The sequence below is a fragment of the Ornithodoros turicata genome, chromosome 3 (genome assembly GCF_037126465.1).
Source record: "Ornithodoros turicata isolate Travis chromosome 3, ASM3712646v1, whole genome shotgun sequence".
NCBI lineage: Eukaryota > Metazoa > Arthropoda > Arachnida > Ixodida > Argasidae > Ornithodoros > Ornithodoros turicata.
Genome location: NC_088203.1, coordinates 96,188,043 through 96,203,179, shown reverse-complemented (window position 1 = coordinate 96,203,179; position 15,137 = coordinate 96,188,043). Strand labels below are relative to the sequence as shown.

The 15,137-nt window shown below is 47.4% G+C and overlaps 1 protein-coding gene across 4 annotated transcripts in view; it reads right to left on the bottom strand.

Moving 5' to 3' along the window:
* Positions 1-686: 686 nt before the first annotated feature.
* LOC135388896 (protein Wnt-1-like) overlaps positions 687-15,137 on the bottom strand; it is a 43,326-nt gene continuing 28,875 nt past the window's right edge. For 3 of the 4 annotated variants that reach the window (XM_064618766.1, XM_064618768.1, XM_064618769.1), the window contains 3 exons: positions 12,905-13,182; positions 2,407-2,672; positions 687-1,852 (listed from right to left, as the gene is read on the bottom strand). In XM_064618766.1, the coding sequence (XP_064474836.1) occupies positions 1,340-1,852; positions 2,407-2,672; positions 12,905-13,182 (1,057 nt within the window). In that variant the 3' untranslated portion in view covers positions 687-1,339. The remainder of the gene's footprint in view (positions 1,853-2,406; positions 2,673-12,904; positions 13,183-15,137) is intronic. The other variant, XM_064618767.1, reaches the window with a different exon arrangement.

Here is a 15,137-nt window from a genome sequence, read left to right as displayed (position 1 = left end):
GAGAATGAAGGAAATCGGCAAACGGCATTCCACGCGTGCACCGTTCCTGTGACTACCACCGGGGTTGCAGCACTAATGGCGGCGCCCTTTCCTTGAATCGCGTTTTTGTGTATAGGATGGGACAAGCGCAATCCCTGCCCACATCACAGCTAAAAAAATAGTACCGCTCTCGCCCCCCCTGAACACGAAGAGCAGACACCCACCACTTTGTCTCCCTCCACGGCGATCATTAGAACGCCGATCCGAAGGGAGACAGCCGTTTCGCTCTAGTTGGAGCGGCGCGGCGCACGGCGACGTTTAGCGATTTTTTTAAAGGTAACTAACTTGGGTTCGCAAAGTATGATTTTTTGGGACAATTTGTGCCACAGGTGAATGCCGAGATGTATGGTGTTCGAGGATCACTTGGAGTCACTCCTACTATACTGACGTTGGAATGTCATTACTCTACTGGGATACGCAGCTGCCCTGCACATATATGTTTTAGCGGGAAAACAGTCGCACCGGAAGTAGAATCAACAGACCGCCTCGTTGTTTTTAATGTACGCCAGGAGATTTATGCGCAGATGATGACTGCGCATACAGCGATGACAGCGATAAGTTGTGTACGTATCAGTCACGAAAGTGACAATCAACCACGTCACGTGATACGCAGACGATATCCCCCGATCGAGACAGTAAACACCAGGAACGTCTTTTACTCTTGTTTATTAAGCAGGCTCGTAAAGTGGTTCCTGCAACCACCACAAGCCGCAATCTTTGCTTCCTTTTCTGAATTATATATCCGAATATATGCAATCTCCTTTGCAAATGACCAGGACAGAACGTCCACTCCTGCCGAGTGCCCATGTCCTGATTCGAGGTGAATGACAATGTCTCTGTGGTGTGCGGCATGCATCCACAAGTATTTACTGGTGGTGGGTTTAGGGGTGACGTATAGCAGATGCTGACGGCGTTACAGGAATGAAGCATGTGGCCTCGGCTTTCTATACATAAGCGGTCGTTGGCGTGGCGTGTAGTCCTTTGCGGTTCCCTAACGCTGAAAAGCAGCAATTCTGTGTTGTGCGCGATGCTGTACATGCACGAATGTATAATGCATTAAAACAAGACGCGATCTTGCATTAGATAGCGTTGGTTGGAAGACTCACACCCCTGAGTCGTCCACGAAGCAGCGGCAACACGTTGATGTAAACATCGTGTGACTTGGAACCGAGACTTCTGAATAGACAAGCTTCCACTACCCCCTGCGGTTGTGGTAAGCGAATAAGTTAATGCGTAATAAGTTCGAAAAAGTACTTTGGCTGTTGGTGACCAGTTTTGCCCTGTCTCTCGTACGAAGAGTTCAGAGACACGTATGCAATATACGTCGCACTTTGCATAACTTGCACCTCACTTGGCAACACCAATGGAACGTACAAGCACATCTCTCCAAGTCCTCCCTAACTTCTGTGCGGTACCCTCGACCGCAACACATAAGCTCACAGCCGTCCACACCGAGCGACGTGTCGTTGCACGGACGCCCCCTGGTGCCTTCAACACCAAGTCGGGGGTTTGCCACGCAGTAGTCTGGAGAGTTCTCGAAGTAGACCAAGTCCTTCCTCGTCGGCGCCTTATGGTCGGGGTAGTAGGGCTTTAACTGGAACCGGAGGCGCCTCCTCCGTCGCGCCGCTCCTCCAGAACGCCGGTAGTTCCCCTGGTTGCTCACCAAGACACGGGATGCACCGTCGAAGCGGTCCTTGAGGCGGTTGCCGACGTCCCGGAAGGAAGGCAGCCGCATCCAGCAGGTCTTGACGGTGCAGGAACCGGACATCCCGTGGCACTTGCACTCCCGGTGGGTCTCGCTCGTCACGTGCTGCTGCGTGAGTCCAGCAACGCCATAGCTTCGCTTCTTAGCGAATGGTAGCAAGTCTAGCATGCACACTACTAAGCTCGCACATTGACCTGTATTAACTATGTGGATTTTGGCTACAAAAGTTAACAAGATATGGGCGTTGCATCTGTGCGGTCGTGTACTATAATAAACGGTAAGGAAATTTCTCTCGGCAAGACCCGAGACAAAACTCTCTCAACTTTACCGCAGTTATTAAGCTGTCATCTACAGGAACGCAGATGAACGAGTGGTAACTAAAAGCTCAGTGTCGAATGCCACTAGTTCTGCTAGTATGTGACGAATGGAAAGGGACCGCCCTGATATACAAGAAACGTGTTACTTGTCAACGATTACAATCACTTTGTATATACATATATATATTTCGAATAAAATAGAGCAGCTTGGCTAGGAGCACCATATCCTATAGAGGTCTCAACTTTGTCTATACTACTTGAGCGGTACGCATCCCGCCTTACATACCCTCACAACGAAGAAATCGCTATACAGCCGTCACCCTTAAAGTGCAAGAGAATACTGACCAGGCGACCGGCTTCATTGTTGTGAAGGTTGATGACGAAGCGCAGGTCCCGCCCGCGCTCCGCGGCGTCCACAAAGGCCCGAGTGAACTTGTAGCCGAAGTGGACGTTGTCCGAACACCCGCCCCACTCCCAGTCGAGGCCAGAAGGTCCTCGCTGTCGGTAGTCACAGGTGCAGGTTTCGATGGCGCCTTCACTGCATGCCCGGGAGACTGCGTGCGCAACTCCTGCACTCGTGATGGCGTACACAAAGGCCGTTTCGCGACAACCTGCAAGCACAGAGTAAACAATAGAAACTTTCATGAGTGATTGATTGATTGATTGATTTCTAAAAGTTCGTACGTTCTCCCGACGTTTCCTGTATTATGCATGTGGCAACCGCATGAGGTCCGTCAAACAGTTGTGTGAATGGTTGAAATTGCAACATATAAATTGATAGTATACCTACGGCTACATAGGCGATATTCATTTTCGTCCTAAGGCGCGTTTCAAGAAGTCCCGAAACGCCCAGAAAGGCAAAATTCGCAAAGTGATCTGACGTTGAGAGTACGAGAGCAATCCGTAGGTATTTCCAGCCCCATGCGTTCAAATCGTGAATCAAATTTATCTAAGTATTTTTTTTTATATCATCTGTTCTTTTCTTGGTGCGTGGAAGCATGCGCGTAGTGGAGCTACACAAGGAGTGCGTGACTACATGTGCTACGGGTTCGTGTATGGTAAAACAGTGCCGATTGGGCTGATGTTGATGAACAATCCCTACTTGGATTAATTATAACGTTACTGAAGACAGAGCGTGCGGTAAAATGCTGTTCGTGTTGTTCGGCTTTGCATGCTATAAGAGAATGAGAACGAAATGCGAATGACTGTGCAAATACTACACGGGGCCTGTGACCACACCCGTGACGTCATCCGGTTTCAGCGTTGCTTTCATTCTCTAGCGGCGGGTGTATTTACCCTGCTTCTGCGGCTACGATCCATCCCAGTCCTTTTGGGTCGTTAGGGAGGAAAAGCTGTGTTTAGCGTCAAGTACGCCTTTGAGACCATTACATCTCACGAAGAAGCCACAAAGTGAGAAAGGGACCAGTCGTGCAGAGAAAGAAAAGAAGCGTGTTACGTATATACGTTCGACAAGGAGTGAGCGAAAGTGCAAGAGAGAGAGAGAGAGAGAGAGAGAGAGAGAAAGCCACCCTCTCATGAGCAAGCCGAGGGATCGTAAAAAGAGCGTGTGCGTGTCTGTGTATGGAGCTATGGGCGGATGAGATGTGTTGGTGGCGAGCAGAGTCCCTAATAATGCTCCTCAGAAGACCTTTTACGACCTACCATTTGCTTTGCATGCCTCGAAAAGGTCGAGGTCTGTCCGGTCGGTTTCATGCGCACCGACACCAGTCGCGCGGGGAGGTGGTAGAATTCTCACGTGCCGGCGGTTGCGTGAGGCCAGGTGATGGGTTGTGTGTTTTGTGCGGAGCTTTAAATACACATAATTTTCTTACCTGGTGGATTGTTTTTTGTGGTGTACGATAATAAAATACATTATAATGATAGCTCTTCTTGCATTTAGTGGAGGAGAAGGGAATGAGATGACGTTGCTCGCGACCACAGCCGGTTATTCAGGAAACGGAGAGAAATCAGAGGCAATAGCTGTCTTCGACTCGTCAAAAAGTGCACGGTGCAGTGTAAGGGAGTGCGAATTAAGTGCACGGCATGTGCAGCCATTGTGTAAGGTGCATTAGACCTCGATCGAATGGTAGAGTGCAAACCTTAGATCGGTTGTCACAGAGGTCTTCTCTGTGCCGCAAGTTTTGAGTGACTGCGTGTTGACTTATTGACTCGAGGAGTACCATATATCGACAAAACTGATTGCCAACATGCACCAGATCGATGACTGAACATCGCCAACGAGCACCGTACTCCACAGTTGCCCTACCTACGTCGTCTGCTCCACGGAGCATTGCACGGACGTCGGAGGAGTTCGTTCTGCACACCCGCGGCACCCTTTCCAATCGAGTGGTCGGGTGTCGTCCAAAGGCGGCACTTCCGCTGAATCGAATGTGGGATCTTGTACGGTTTGCACTACTTCACAAAGTATAACCCAACGGAAGAGAGCTAGTATAACAGAGGTAGTGGTATCATGGGAACCCCACTGTACTCCAACTCCGACTAAGACGGCAAGCAGGGTGGTTAAGCGAGTGCTTAACAAAATGAGAAGCAACCTACTGCGGTAAAGTCCAAAAGACTTACAAACAAACAAACAGACTGATCAGCATCTTAACTTATCAAGAATTATGAAAAGTCATATTTTTCTTTTCCCTTCTAACTCTAGGCTTATCAAACACCTCCAGGTGCCTTAATGGTACTATAGTGGTAAGAATAAGAGACTGACGTTTTTGGTGTACACCAGTCCCTTATTGTTCTCACGCTATTTTATTTTGTGTAACAGGCAATCAATCTATTATAAATTCGCCTTAGTGGTACTTTCGAGGCCCAAATAAATACTAATACTGACCAAATAATGACTAATGACTAACACCAAAAGTTGGGCGCACGACATAACCCTGAAAGCCGAGCGACGGAGCACGCAACAAAAAGGCGGACATGAAACGCGGTTTGCGTGTTATTACCGGGCAGTCAGGAAAAGCGTGTCGCTTTTGAAGCGGCTCCTCCCCACAGGCACGACCTCCGACCTACACGAGAGGGAGAGAGAAAGAGAGAGAGAGAGTTCTTGGCGAAAATGACAAGGTGCAGCAACGGTATATAACCCACGGTTTCTCACGGCAAAAGGAAGGCATCCGTCCGGCAAGAAAATTCCACTCGCGCAACCGCGAGCTAAGAGCAACGGAGATACGTATCTCGCCTTCATTTATCCAACAAGTTGCCTTCACTTTAGCGAATGTGACGCACGTCAGAGATGGAAGCGCTCTCAACGTCAGGGGAAAAAAAATGTCTGACAAGGGTATATAGGCCTACGCCCTCTCGCGCCAGGGAATTTCAAGAACTGCTATTACCAGGTTTGTACAAGCTGTCAAGCGATGTAAATGCTCGAATGAGATAGGAGAAATGTCGAATCTGCGGAACATAGCTGTTATGGTTTGTGCGCGTCCTCCGAGCCGAGAGATATCGGAGTTGTTCATCATCACCAGGGCGTCCCTCCAGGAAAGTGCCCAATAAGGAACGTTTGGAAACATCTCTTTGTCGAAGTGGCAATGAAATCGTTCGGTAATAACTGGTTCTTTACTCGTAGAGGGATGAGGGAACCTTCAAAACGATCCTTTTTTCTTCTTCTTCTTCCTCAAAGATTCCGCCATATATTGGTATTGGCGTTGGTATTTGTATGACTCCTTCAAGAGTACGACGCGGACTATAGCACTTAGAGCGCCGTGTTCTACGCTAATGTAAGCTAATGAAGTGTGGAAAGACGTACATGTGACTGGCAGATAAACCAACTGACAAATGGCAGAAAAAAAGTCAGTTATGGGAAAGGGAGAACCCAAAGAGTCAAAATATATTGTCTATAATATATATATATCTTGAAGAAAGGATATCAGGGCATTCACAGCATGCATCCTATATGAGGTGAGGGCCACGACCCCCGCGCTCTGTTCAGACGTTTTTACACCTGTGTCGGTTGAATGTGCCTAATGACCGTCATTTTCTTCATAAAATCAATCAATCAATCAATCTTCATAAAATTGGAAAAGCCAGCTCATCGAATTGTTCGGTTTGTGCAACGGTGGAGGATAGCGATCATATTATAATGCACTGCACTATAGGTATGCACCTGAAAGGGCTACACTGAAAGCTACACTTGCTCGACTAGACAGCAGGGTCTTCGATCTAGTGAAGGTGTTGGGGCTTTGGGCACCGAACACGAGGGATGCTGCCTTGGCGGCACTTGTGAAATTTGTTCAAAGCTGTGGGATGGATACAACCTTCTAAGATTCTCTGTGCATGATCTTGGGATAATTGTGAATAGTGAACTTCTAGTGAACATGTGAATGGTGGACTTCTGAATAGCGAACTTTTTTGTCCCTTGCAAACAAACAAACAAACCCCAAAACCGTTGAACTTCCCATATCACTTCTAACGTAAAAAAAAAAAAGAAGAAAACTTCACCCAAATGCTTATCGTAAACCATTACGGACCACCAGGATGAAAAAGACTGGAATGATGAGTACAGAGCACATAACTGTGAGAAATGTACGTACGACGGAGATGAAAAGCTCTATAAACCCCTCTGTGCTGCTATAGAGACACAAACAATGCAACAATATGCATGAAAAATGAGGAAGATATAGACTTCACGAGCCCGAACTCGGGAAGTCTGAGTCAAAGACCCATATGTCCAACACATATACGAACTAAGCACGTGCGCAAGCAACGCACTTTGAGCATTCGAGTATCATGCATACAAGCACAATAGAAAGAGGGCACTTGAAGCAAAAAAATATTTTTCCAAACACGACCAACGATCTGCACGTGTTACTGGCGAATAGAATCGAGCAAACAGCGGGTCGGAGCTAATCCTTCTTGACCGCGGGTCAGGTGGATAACCTACTAGGCAGTAAATCGGTGGGAAAATATAGTGTCGACGACTCTGAGGTTGCTCGCCGGTGCACATGCGTCCCGGTCGCAGACGTGCATGAACTATAGTCTCTATAGATGCATGAACTCGCTGCAATGATTTTCATTTAGTTCCCAGAAGGAGGAGTTGCATCGCGAACTCCCTCTTCTCACGGTACACTATTTTACTCTATTGAATTTTTTATTATTTCCTACAGTGCGCTATTCAGACATCAGAAGGCCTGCTATACGACGCCAATAATTTGTTAACTTTGCGACAAAGGCAAAAAGAAGAAGACACCCCGTACAAAAGATTCGATAAGATCAGCAGAGCCGCTCCCGCTCGAAAGTGCGCGTATATCTAAGCCCGTCACCGACAGCGCTGAAGCCAGCAGTGTGAAGCCACAAACAAAGCGAAAGGAAATGCATGCGAAACATCAGCGAGTTTCCTGCAGGGCTTATTTGAATACGTATAGGGACTTCACGTGTGACACTCCATGTAAGGGCATTATTCCAGGACATTGTAAGGTGACTGGTAGCAAGACAACTGAGGACGCATAAAGACGTAACAGATCGAGAAGCCGCACAGAGAAGAATCTGCTAATCCTTTAAGAACTGTGCACAGTGGACCATGAGAGGCATTCCGGAGCACGGCGACGCCGGTGGGCTCATTGCGCAGTTTGGACACGTCGCCAGCCCTGCCCTCGGAACAAAGGCTGGCCGCCAAAAGGAAATGTCTTCATACGGCCAGGCATCATTGAGCATCGGAATAAAGAGATGAGCTTATATGCTTACACGAAGGAATGATGACGCCACTGATTACGCCTCTCTGGACAGAGGTACATCGGCTGATTATATCATGCGTCGAGCCATCGCTATCCATCTTGAACGTGTCACGCTGGTTAGGTAACTACTAAGAACAGGGCTCGTTTCGCGTGACCTTAGAGCAGTTCTGTGGTAGCCTCCGTAACACGGTTAGGGCAGGTACTCCCTGCAAAGTAGGTATGGCGTTTTGAAGAACACGGGGACATGGACTTGACAGCTCTCACAGAAAAAATAGAAAAGAAAAGGAAAAAGCCTTTGAAATTTTCTTCATAACGAACGTCTACTGGAACTATATAACCATGCAGGCTTATTCGAAAGATGTTAGAAATTAGAGACTATCCTCGGATGGCGATTTTTTTATATCACAAGACTTCAGTTTGTCCAATTCGTTCTCAGCTCGTTCAGCTCAGCTCGTTCGCGTTCAGCTCGTTCTCAACAAATAAATTGGTGTATTCCTTACAGTCACGGACGAATCTTATTGCCACCATTTCATCTGAATGTCACTCTAGTCCCCACTAGCAATTTTGGATAACTTTGTAGGCTAGGAAACATCGCTTCTTCACAACATTTAGCAATGAGCCCTGCGTCGATGCACGGTTACATCATGGTACCTGACCTCTGCCAAGAGAATCGCTGAAGTGGGCACCAGTTCGAGAAGTGATGGGCAAGGACAGAATGCACGGGACCAGTTAACGTCAGACACCTCAGCACTATCAAAAACAGCACTAAGAATTCTCACTCGAGGCTTTGCGGGCGTGCAATTGAAATGGTGCTCCATAGGCACACTGGGTTCATAGGCACTGGGCACATAGGTGTCGTTGGATCGCCGAACTGTTCAACTTGCGAAACTCTGGAGAACACGGTGCACGTGCTGGTCACCTGCCGACGCTTCGACTCTAGTCGGTGAACACTGAAGGACGCCCTTGCTAAACTTGACAACCGACCTTTTAGTGTTGAGAAGGTACTGGGGAGCTGGCCAAAGCAGCACCAACAAACTTGCACTGTGTGCCCTAGCGAACTACCGACACTAACTAAGGACATACGTGCTGAAATATTTTTTTAAATCATTGAGTCATTTCGCACATCAAGAGTCATGGAACAGCTGGTCGCACCAGTGCGACCTATCCGTTTCCATTTTTTTCTTTCCATTTCTATTCTATACTGGGTTTCCTACACACTGGCACATTGGATGTCCGGCACGGGGCCTATACAGGAACAGCGACGCTTTCAGCTGATTCTTGCTCCGCAGATTTCATAATCTTCAAATCTCTTCAGCTCGGGCTGCAAGGAACTCTCCCGCCGTATAGCACCACGTAAGCATCGTCAGCATACGCAAACGCGAGTAACTAAGAGTGAAGACGGTCTCTCGAGGTGAAGAGCAACGGTAATGGTACGTAAAGGACACCATCTGTCGAACACCACACGTCAAATGGGAACAAGAGTCCGCCACACCTCTTTTTCAAAGATACAGCACGTCAACAAAATGCACCCAAGTTTCTGCGAACCCTAAGCAAAAAAAAAAAAAAATAGTGATATGTCGCGCACGATAAGAAGAACAACGGATGTCAAACGCCAACAGAGGTCCGTCCAATATTAATCCATTGGACGGCGTCAGATATCGCCACCTTGTGAAGATCTGACGGTCTGCTGGAGAAGGAACACACTTTGTGACGGTTTGTAGCATATTCTCTAGCGAAACACACAGAAGTGCCTTGGACAAAGTCTTATGCTCACATGCCAATAAAGTGACGGGCGGTACAAGGTGAGTTTCTGTTTCCTGGACGCGTCGTTGTAAAAGAGGGCAACACTCTGACAATGCCATCACTTTGCGTCTAGAATATAACATTCCTCGAAATATATATGAACTCGAATCATGGAGTTTCCAAAACTGCTGCTAAAGCCTCTTGTTGCGTCCTACTCTTCTTATTTTTCTTTAGCCAGAAGTGGTCAATCTAAGTTGACAATAAGCCGCACACACTTGACAGAGTCGCTGAACACCATCGTGTTCGGTCAGAACTATGTATTGTCATCAAGTACGGGAAGCGGACATGTAAATGAAAGGGTCGACAGAAGTACATATGATCTGCGTCTCTTTTCCCCAGGCTGCTATGGAACGAGCTTTCGTTTTCTCATATAACGGTGTCTGTGCAGTTCGCTCGCCTTCCTGTTCCTTTCCATTACACATTTTGTCTGTAATGACACCTGTACGTGCTTCATGTGCTCGAAGGAACACCTTGGCGTCTGTGAGAAAAGCCTCGGAAACGTTGATGAACGGTGGAGACATGACTCTCAAGCAAATGATGTGTTCCACTTATCCACAGCTCACTGCCTGCGGAGGAGTCTTCGCGAATAAGTGCACAGGGGAGGCATCTGTGGATGACGCTCGAGAGCCTTTTAGCGTCCGTACGAAGAAGGGCGACCAAAAATACCTTACCTTCGCGCCGCATGCCCTCTTAATGGAGTGGGGCTCTTGCAGCGTTAGTCGCGTCCGTTAAGATAAGAAGCTTGCGGTCGATTCAAAACAGAACTTAGATAGATATATGCAAGTGATCGTCGCTCATTCAGCTAAAGAACACGTGCTTTCTTTCCCTGTGAGGGCATTAGGCTAAGTGGGGGTCTTGTTCTTGTCGCTGCATACCTCTAGGTGGCGATGCGTCAAAGTGTATCGCTAGTTGGCTCTCGGAAGGTATCTTCGCAACAGAAGGACTTTTGATGGAAAAATTCGAGTGGACAAAGACCCATATCGTCGTCGGTCACTGTTACGCAATCTTCCATGATTAGAGCATGGTCGAGCATCGAGGCCTCTTGGTATCAGCAAAGCGTTCCTGGACCATGGTGGTAGCCATTATACCGTGTCTGCCGCTATACTGTCATAGCTGTGGTCCTTGAGGGTCAAGTGCCCCCCCCCCCCCTTGAGGGTCAATGCTGATACCTTCGTCATAGACGCCATGCCCCTTTATTCATCGCAGTACTAGGTGCTAAGTGCTACACCGCGCATGGTGTGCAGTGGTTAGCGCTTCCGACTGGTAAGCAAATGTTGCTGTGCAAGCTTAGAGAAAGACTACTACATCACCGCTCCCTGAACTCGATGTATATAGCCGAAACTCCCCTGAAACCTTGCATGTAGGCGAAACCGACCTACAATACGTAAAAGCATATTAAAATTATTTAGAAAGCAATGAAACAGGAACAACACGCACGTGGAACTACACAATGAACGCTCTAACTTTTAATGGATAAGACAACAATAAAACATTATCTAATAAACCCATCATTTGAGCTCTCAAGAAGGACTTAAGAACGCACGTGAGTTTAAATCCTGGGTGACTCCAGCCAACCACCACACGGCTTCTCTTCGTCGCTAGATGACCATAGTGTGCATGTATTAAATGTATTATTGAATACTTCTTTGACTCTGAGCCATCGTTACTCTTTTTAAAGTTTCCAAATAGTATATTTTCCGCCGGTATTCAGTTACAAATAAATCTTGTTCCGATATATTTGAGACCGCACGTACAGACCGTACTTCGAAAAGAGAAGACGTGTATACCCTCAGCTCCGTTGTTGCTTCGTCCGTTCCTCGAGGCTCTCTAACACAATCGCCGTCACTCTGAATGCATTACCTCCTCCGGCACGCAGGCTGAAATAGGTTCCCGTAGCGGGGGAAGAGAAAAAGGTGGGAGACTGCCACGGTATATAATTTTCTCAGACTTTTGTCCGAGTCGCTCCACTGTTAGGGGAAACCTTCCTTTCGTTTTGCGCGTTTCGGGGCAATTTGTAACGATAATTAATCACAGGTTGACACCTTTCTTTTAAGGTCACCGTTCGGCATTCGTTAGTTCTTCGTGCGAGCTTTACTTTCTGTGTCTTTGTATTTGCTGTTTGTCCGCGCATTTCTTATTTGAGGGCTGTTTATCGGCCTAACGTTTCAAATTTCAAAGTCGTGCGTATTGCGTTTCTATGACGCAGCAGAACAAGCGAACCAAACCAACTGACAGGCGAGCTGGTTGATTGGAGTCCATAGTTGAATAAAAGAGCGTATAAAACAGAGATGGACAGCACAGCGCAAGCTCAGACTAACCTCAGTTGTCAGTCTCAGTCTGAGCTGCGCTGTTTATTTTCGTTTTGTGTGCTCTTTTGATTAAACTATGAATCAGAGTTTGATATACTTCATACGAAAAACTTTGTAGTTCCTTTGCTTTCTATAAATGTGGATGGCAGGGACCCAGTGGCATAGCCAGGGGGTTTTCTGGGGTTCTTTGGTAGTGCATTTAGGAGAGGGTTAACGAGGGTGAAATCCTGGTTTTCCGGTGTTCAACATCCACCTTATGTAGTGCCGTGATCGACTGCACGGCCGCACCATTCACATTGGCAACCATTCTCGGCCCTTGGTCTAACCTGACTGACCATCGTCAAGTTCTTGAGTATTTCAAGATTTTTCTCCGGGACACCTGTGTGCTGTACCTGTGTGTGTACCTGTGTGCTGTGTGTGTGTTTTTGTGTGCTGTGGTTTTGCCTACCGTTCTGATGTCTTACTGACTCCACTGACTATCCCTATTTAGCATCGTTCATCACCTCATCATCAGGACACATCACATCCTGCCCCATTGTGCCTTGGGGTAGTGGGCCGCACCTTACGTGGCGAATTTCCCCATTCATTATCATTAACTTATTTGTTGCTGTTGTTAGGTAGTGCCATAACGGCGGAGAATGACCCACCACATCATCATCCCATTTATGTGGGTGTGTTTGTGTTTGGTAGTGCATTTAGAAGAGGGTTAACGAGGGTGAAATCCTCCTCCTCCACGTAAAGGTCCCATAGAACCTCTCCCGAAATATTTTTCCGGCTACGTTACTACGCAGGCACCCTGTGTGCTTCCAGGATCCAAGACGTCCTCAAAACATCTAGAGGACAGTCCGTGAGTATGCGCAAGACAGAACACGGGCTACTTGCTCCACTTTTGCATATCGAGGAGGCTGTTCAAAAATATTGTGCCACCGTCGACTTGGTATATATTTGATCAACTTGGCCATACAACTTGCCAGCGTCATATGCACACGGCAAACAACCTACTTAGTTGTTGCATCACCCGGTCAAGGCTGCGCATTACAAGCTCACCTCTGTGCACTATCTTTCCAAAGAGAGACTTCCCTCGCAGGTAGTCCGGCGTGGGACAATTCCACCGCCGATCTCGGAACTGGTGCTTGCACTCTGCTATGGCCAGTCGCATTCCCCGGACGATGGCCTGCAACGACCCGGGGTTGGCACGCACAAGGCCGCGCTGCTTACGACGAAGAGGCACGGCTATCGCACCGGAGATTGCGTTGCCCGACGCTGACGGTACGGCCGATGACGTTCCTGGCGCCGTGTTCGCTGCCGTGTTCGCCGCCAGGCCCCTGCAAATGTAAAACGAAACATACCTACGTCGTTACGTACGCTTGGCAATCATACGCCCACATGATCCCTGGCCATACTTTAGGGAACGTCCCACTATAAAAGCTAAAGGCGTCAAAGGTGTGAAGAGCAGCATTGTCTCGTTTCTACGAACCAATTCAGAAGCGCCAGTCATTCCCGCAGTCAGTGTGTGCGTCCGTCACGGGTTTTATGACTCCTCATTCCGAAAGTTCGAATGCGTAAAAGCCTTATTGTGAAACCGGATGTCGCCGCATCCGGTGGATATTTATTCGGAGTACTCCAATGGTGGACGAGATTCACGGAACAGATCAACTTACAACATGTATTACAAAGTGGCCGACAGTGGAGGACGCGTGTACAACGGATGCCGACCAGGTCACATGAATCCTTTGGTAGCCAGCAGCTGAAGTTTACGATAAACGGCTTTGTGCCCTCAGTCATCTGCATAAAAGCTTCTGCTTTTCATTCGCGTGTAACGGTTGTTATACACGGACCCTTCATCATAAAACGTTGACCGTAAGTGGTAAACAAAAGCGTAGAGCTACACAGTATAAGCTATACGTTCGTCTAACAGGTCGCCTCCCGTCATCCCAGGTGTCCGTCTGAGGTATGAGGCCTTAAAGAACCGCTATTAACGGCTCAAAAGTCCCTATTGGGGATCCAAATGTGCAGCTGTGCACGCGGGGTGAGCGAGGTGGCCATTTTACGAGGTCAGCCGCGCAAAGCGGTCCGATAAAATCAGCCATGATTCTGGGAACATGCTCTCGACTGACAGCTAAGTGGCTGTCAGGTCTTCCCGATCGAATTCCTGGTCGTCGCATCGATCCGGAATTATGATAACGTAAGACATGAGCAACGTACAGGGAATCTGACGCGTATCCCGAGCTGTACATGCGTTCATTGGGGATATAGGTTAACTTTGGCAGAAACCGCTAAATTGTAAGAGGCATGTGGCACAAGCGTGCAACGTGTTTCTCCTCCACAGTGCCGTTGACATGAATGAGAACGAAATGTTACGCTCCCTTTTCCGAACCACCAAAGACAAGTATTGGTTTGGTTTGGTGCGTGAAAAAATAGGGATTGTAGCGCTAGCTCATGAAGATTGCCGGCTACTCCAGTTCAACGAGCATTACAATGTGTTTAATACCGCATGCTTTAGTGTAGAGTATACTCGTATATGTGAAACGTAAAGGCAAGGATAAAATTAGGGTGGATACCTGTATTAGTTGTTTGCTTTCTATCCAGTCAGTGTGACTTCAAAGCTAGCCATAGGGATCAGTCCATGTTGGCACTTAATACACGTGACTACTTATGTTTATGCAGGTTATATATACGTTAAGTATTTCAACTACCTAACAATCTCACTCTTTTATGTATGCGAACTTTGCGTTTGTAGGATATACTCGTGGAACGTTTCCAGCGATTGCAGACGCTCATGTGAAGAGCAGCCTGTCTTCGACGTCTATGTCTTTTATGTGGAAGCCTTGCATGTCAAATTATGCCCCATAGAATGCATGACGCCACCTTATAGAAGTTCAAAAGAGAATTCATAGACATTTACACACAAGAAGCTCATCAGGAGTTCAATAGATTTAGTAACCAATATTCTGTAAAACATTTATAAGAACTCGCCAGATGACCGTCAGGAGAACAACAACAGATAAATTGATTGATACATGAAATGGTGATGAAGGAGGAAATTCGCCACATATGGGGTTCGTCCCACTACCCCAAGGCACAATGGACGGAATGAGATGATGAGACATGAGGCTATATGAACAACGCTGAAGTGAGCGGTAGACGGTCAGCGGAGTCGGTGAGTCAACATTCTAGGCAAAAACACAGCACAAAAAAAAAAAAAAAAAGCACCGTCAGGAATTCTATTGGGTCTCTATGGAAAATTAAACGCCTTTAATCCTTGATGCTACAATGTCCC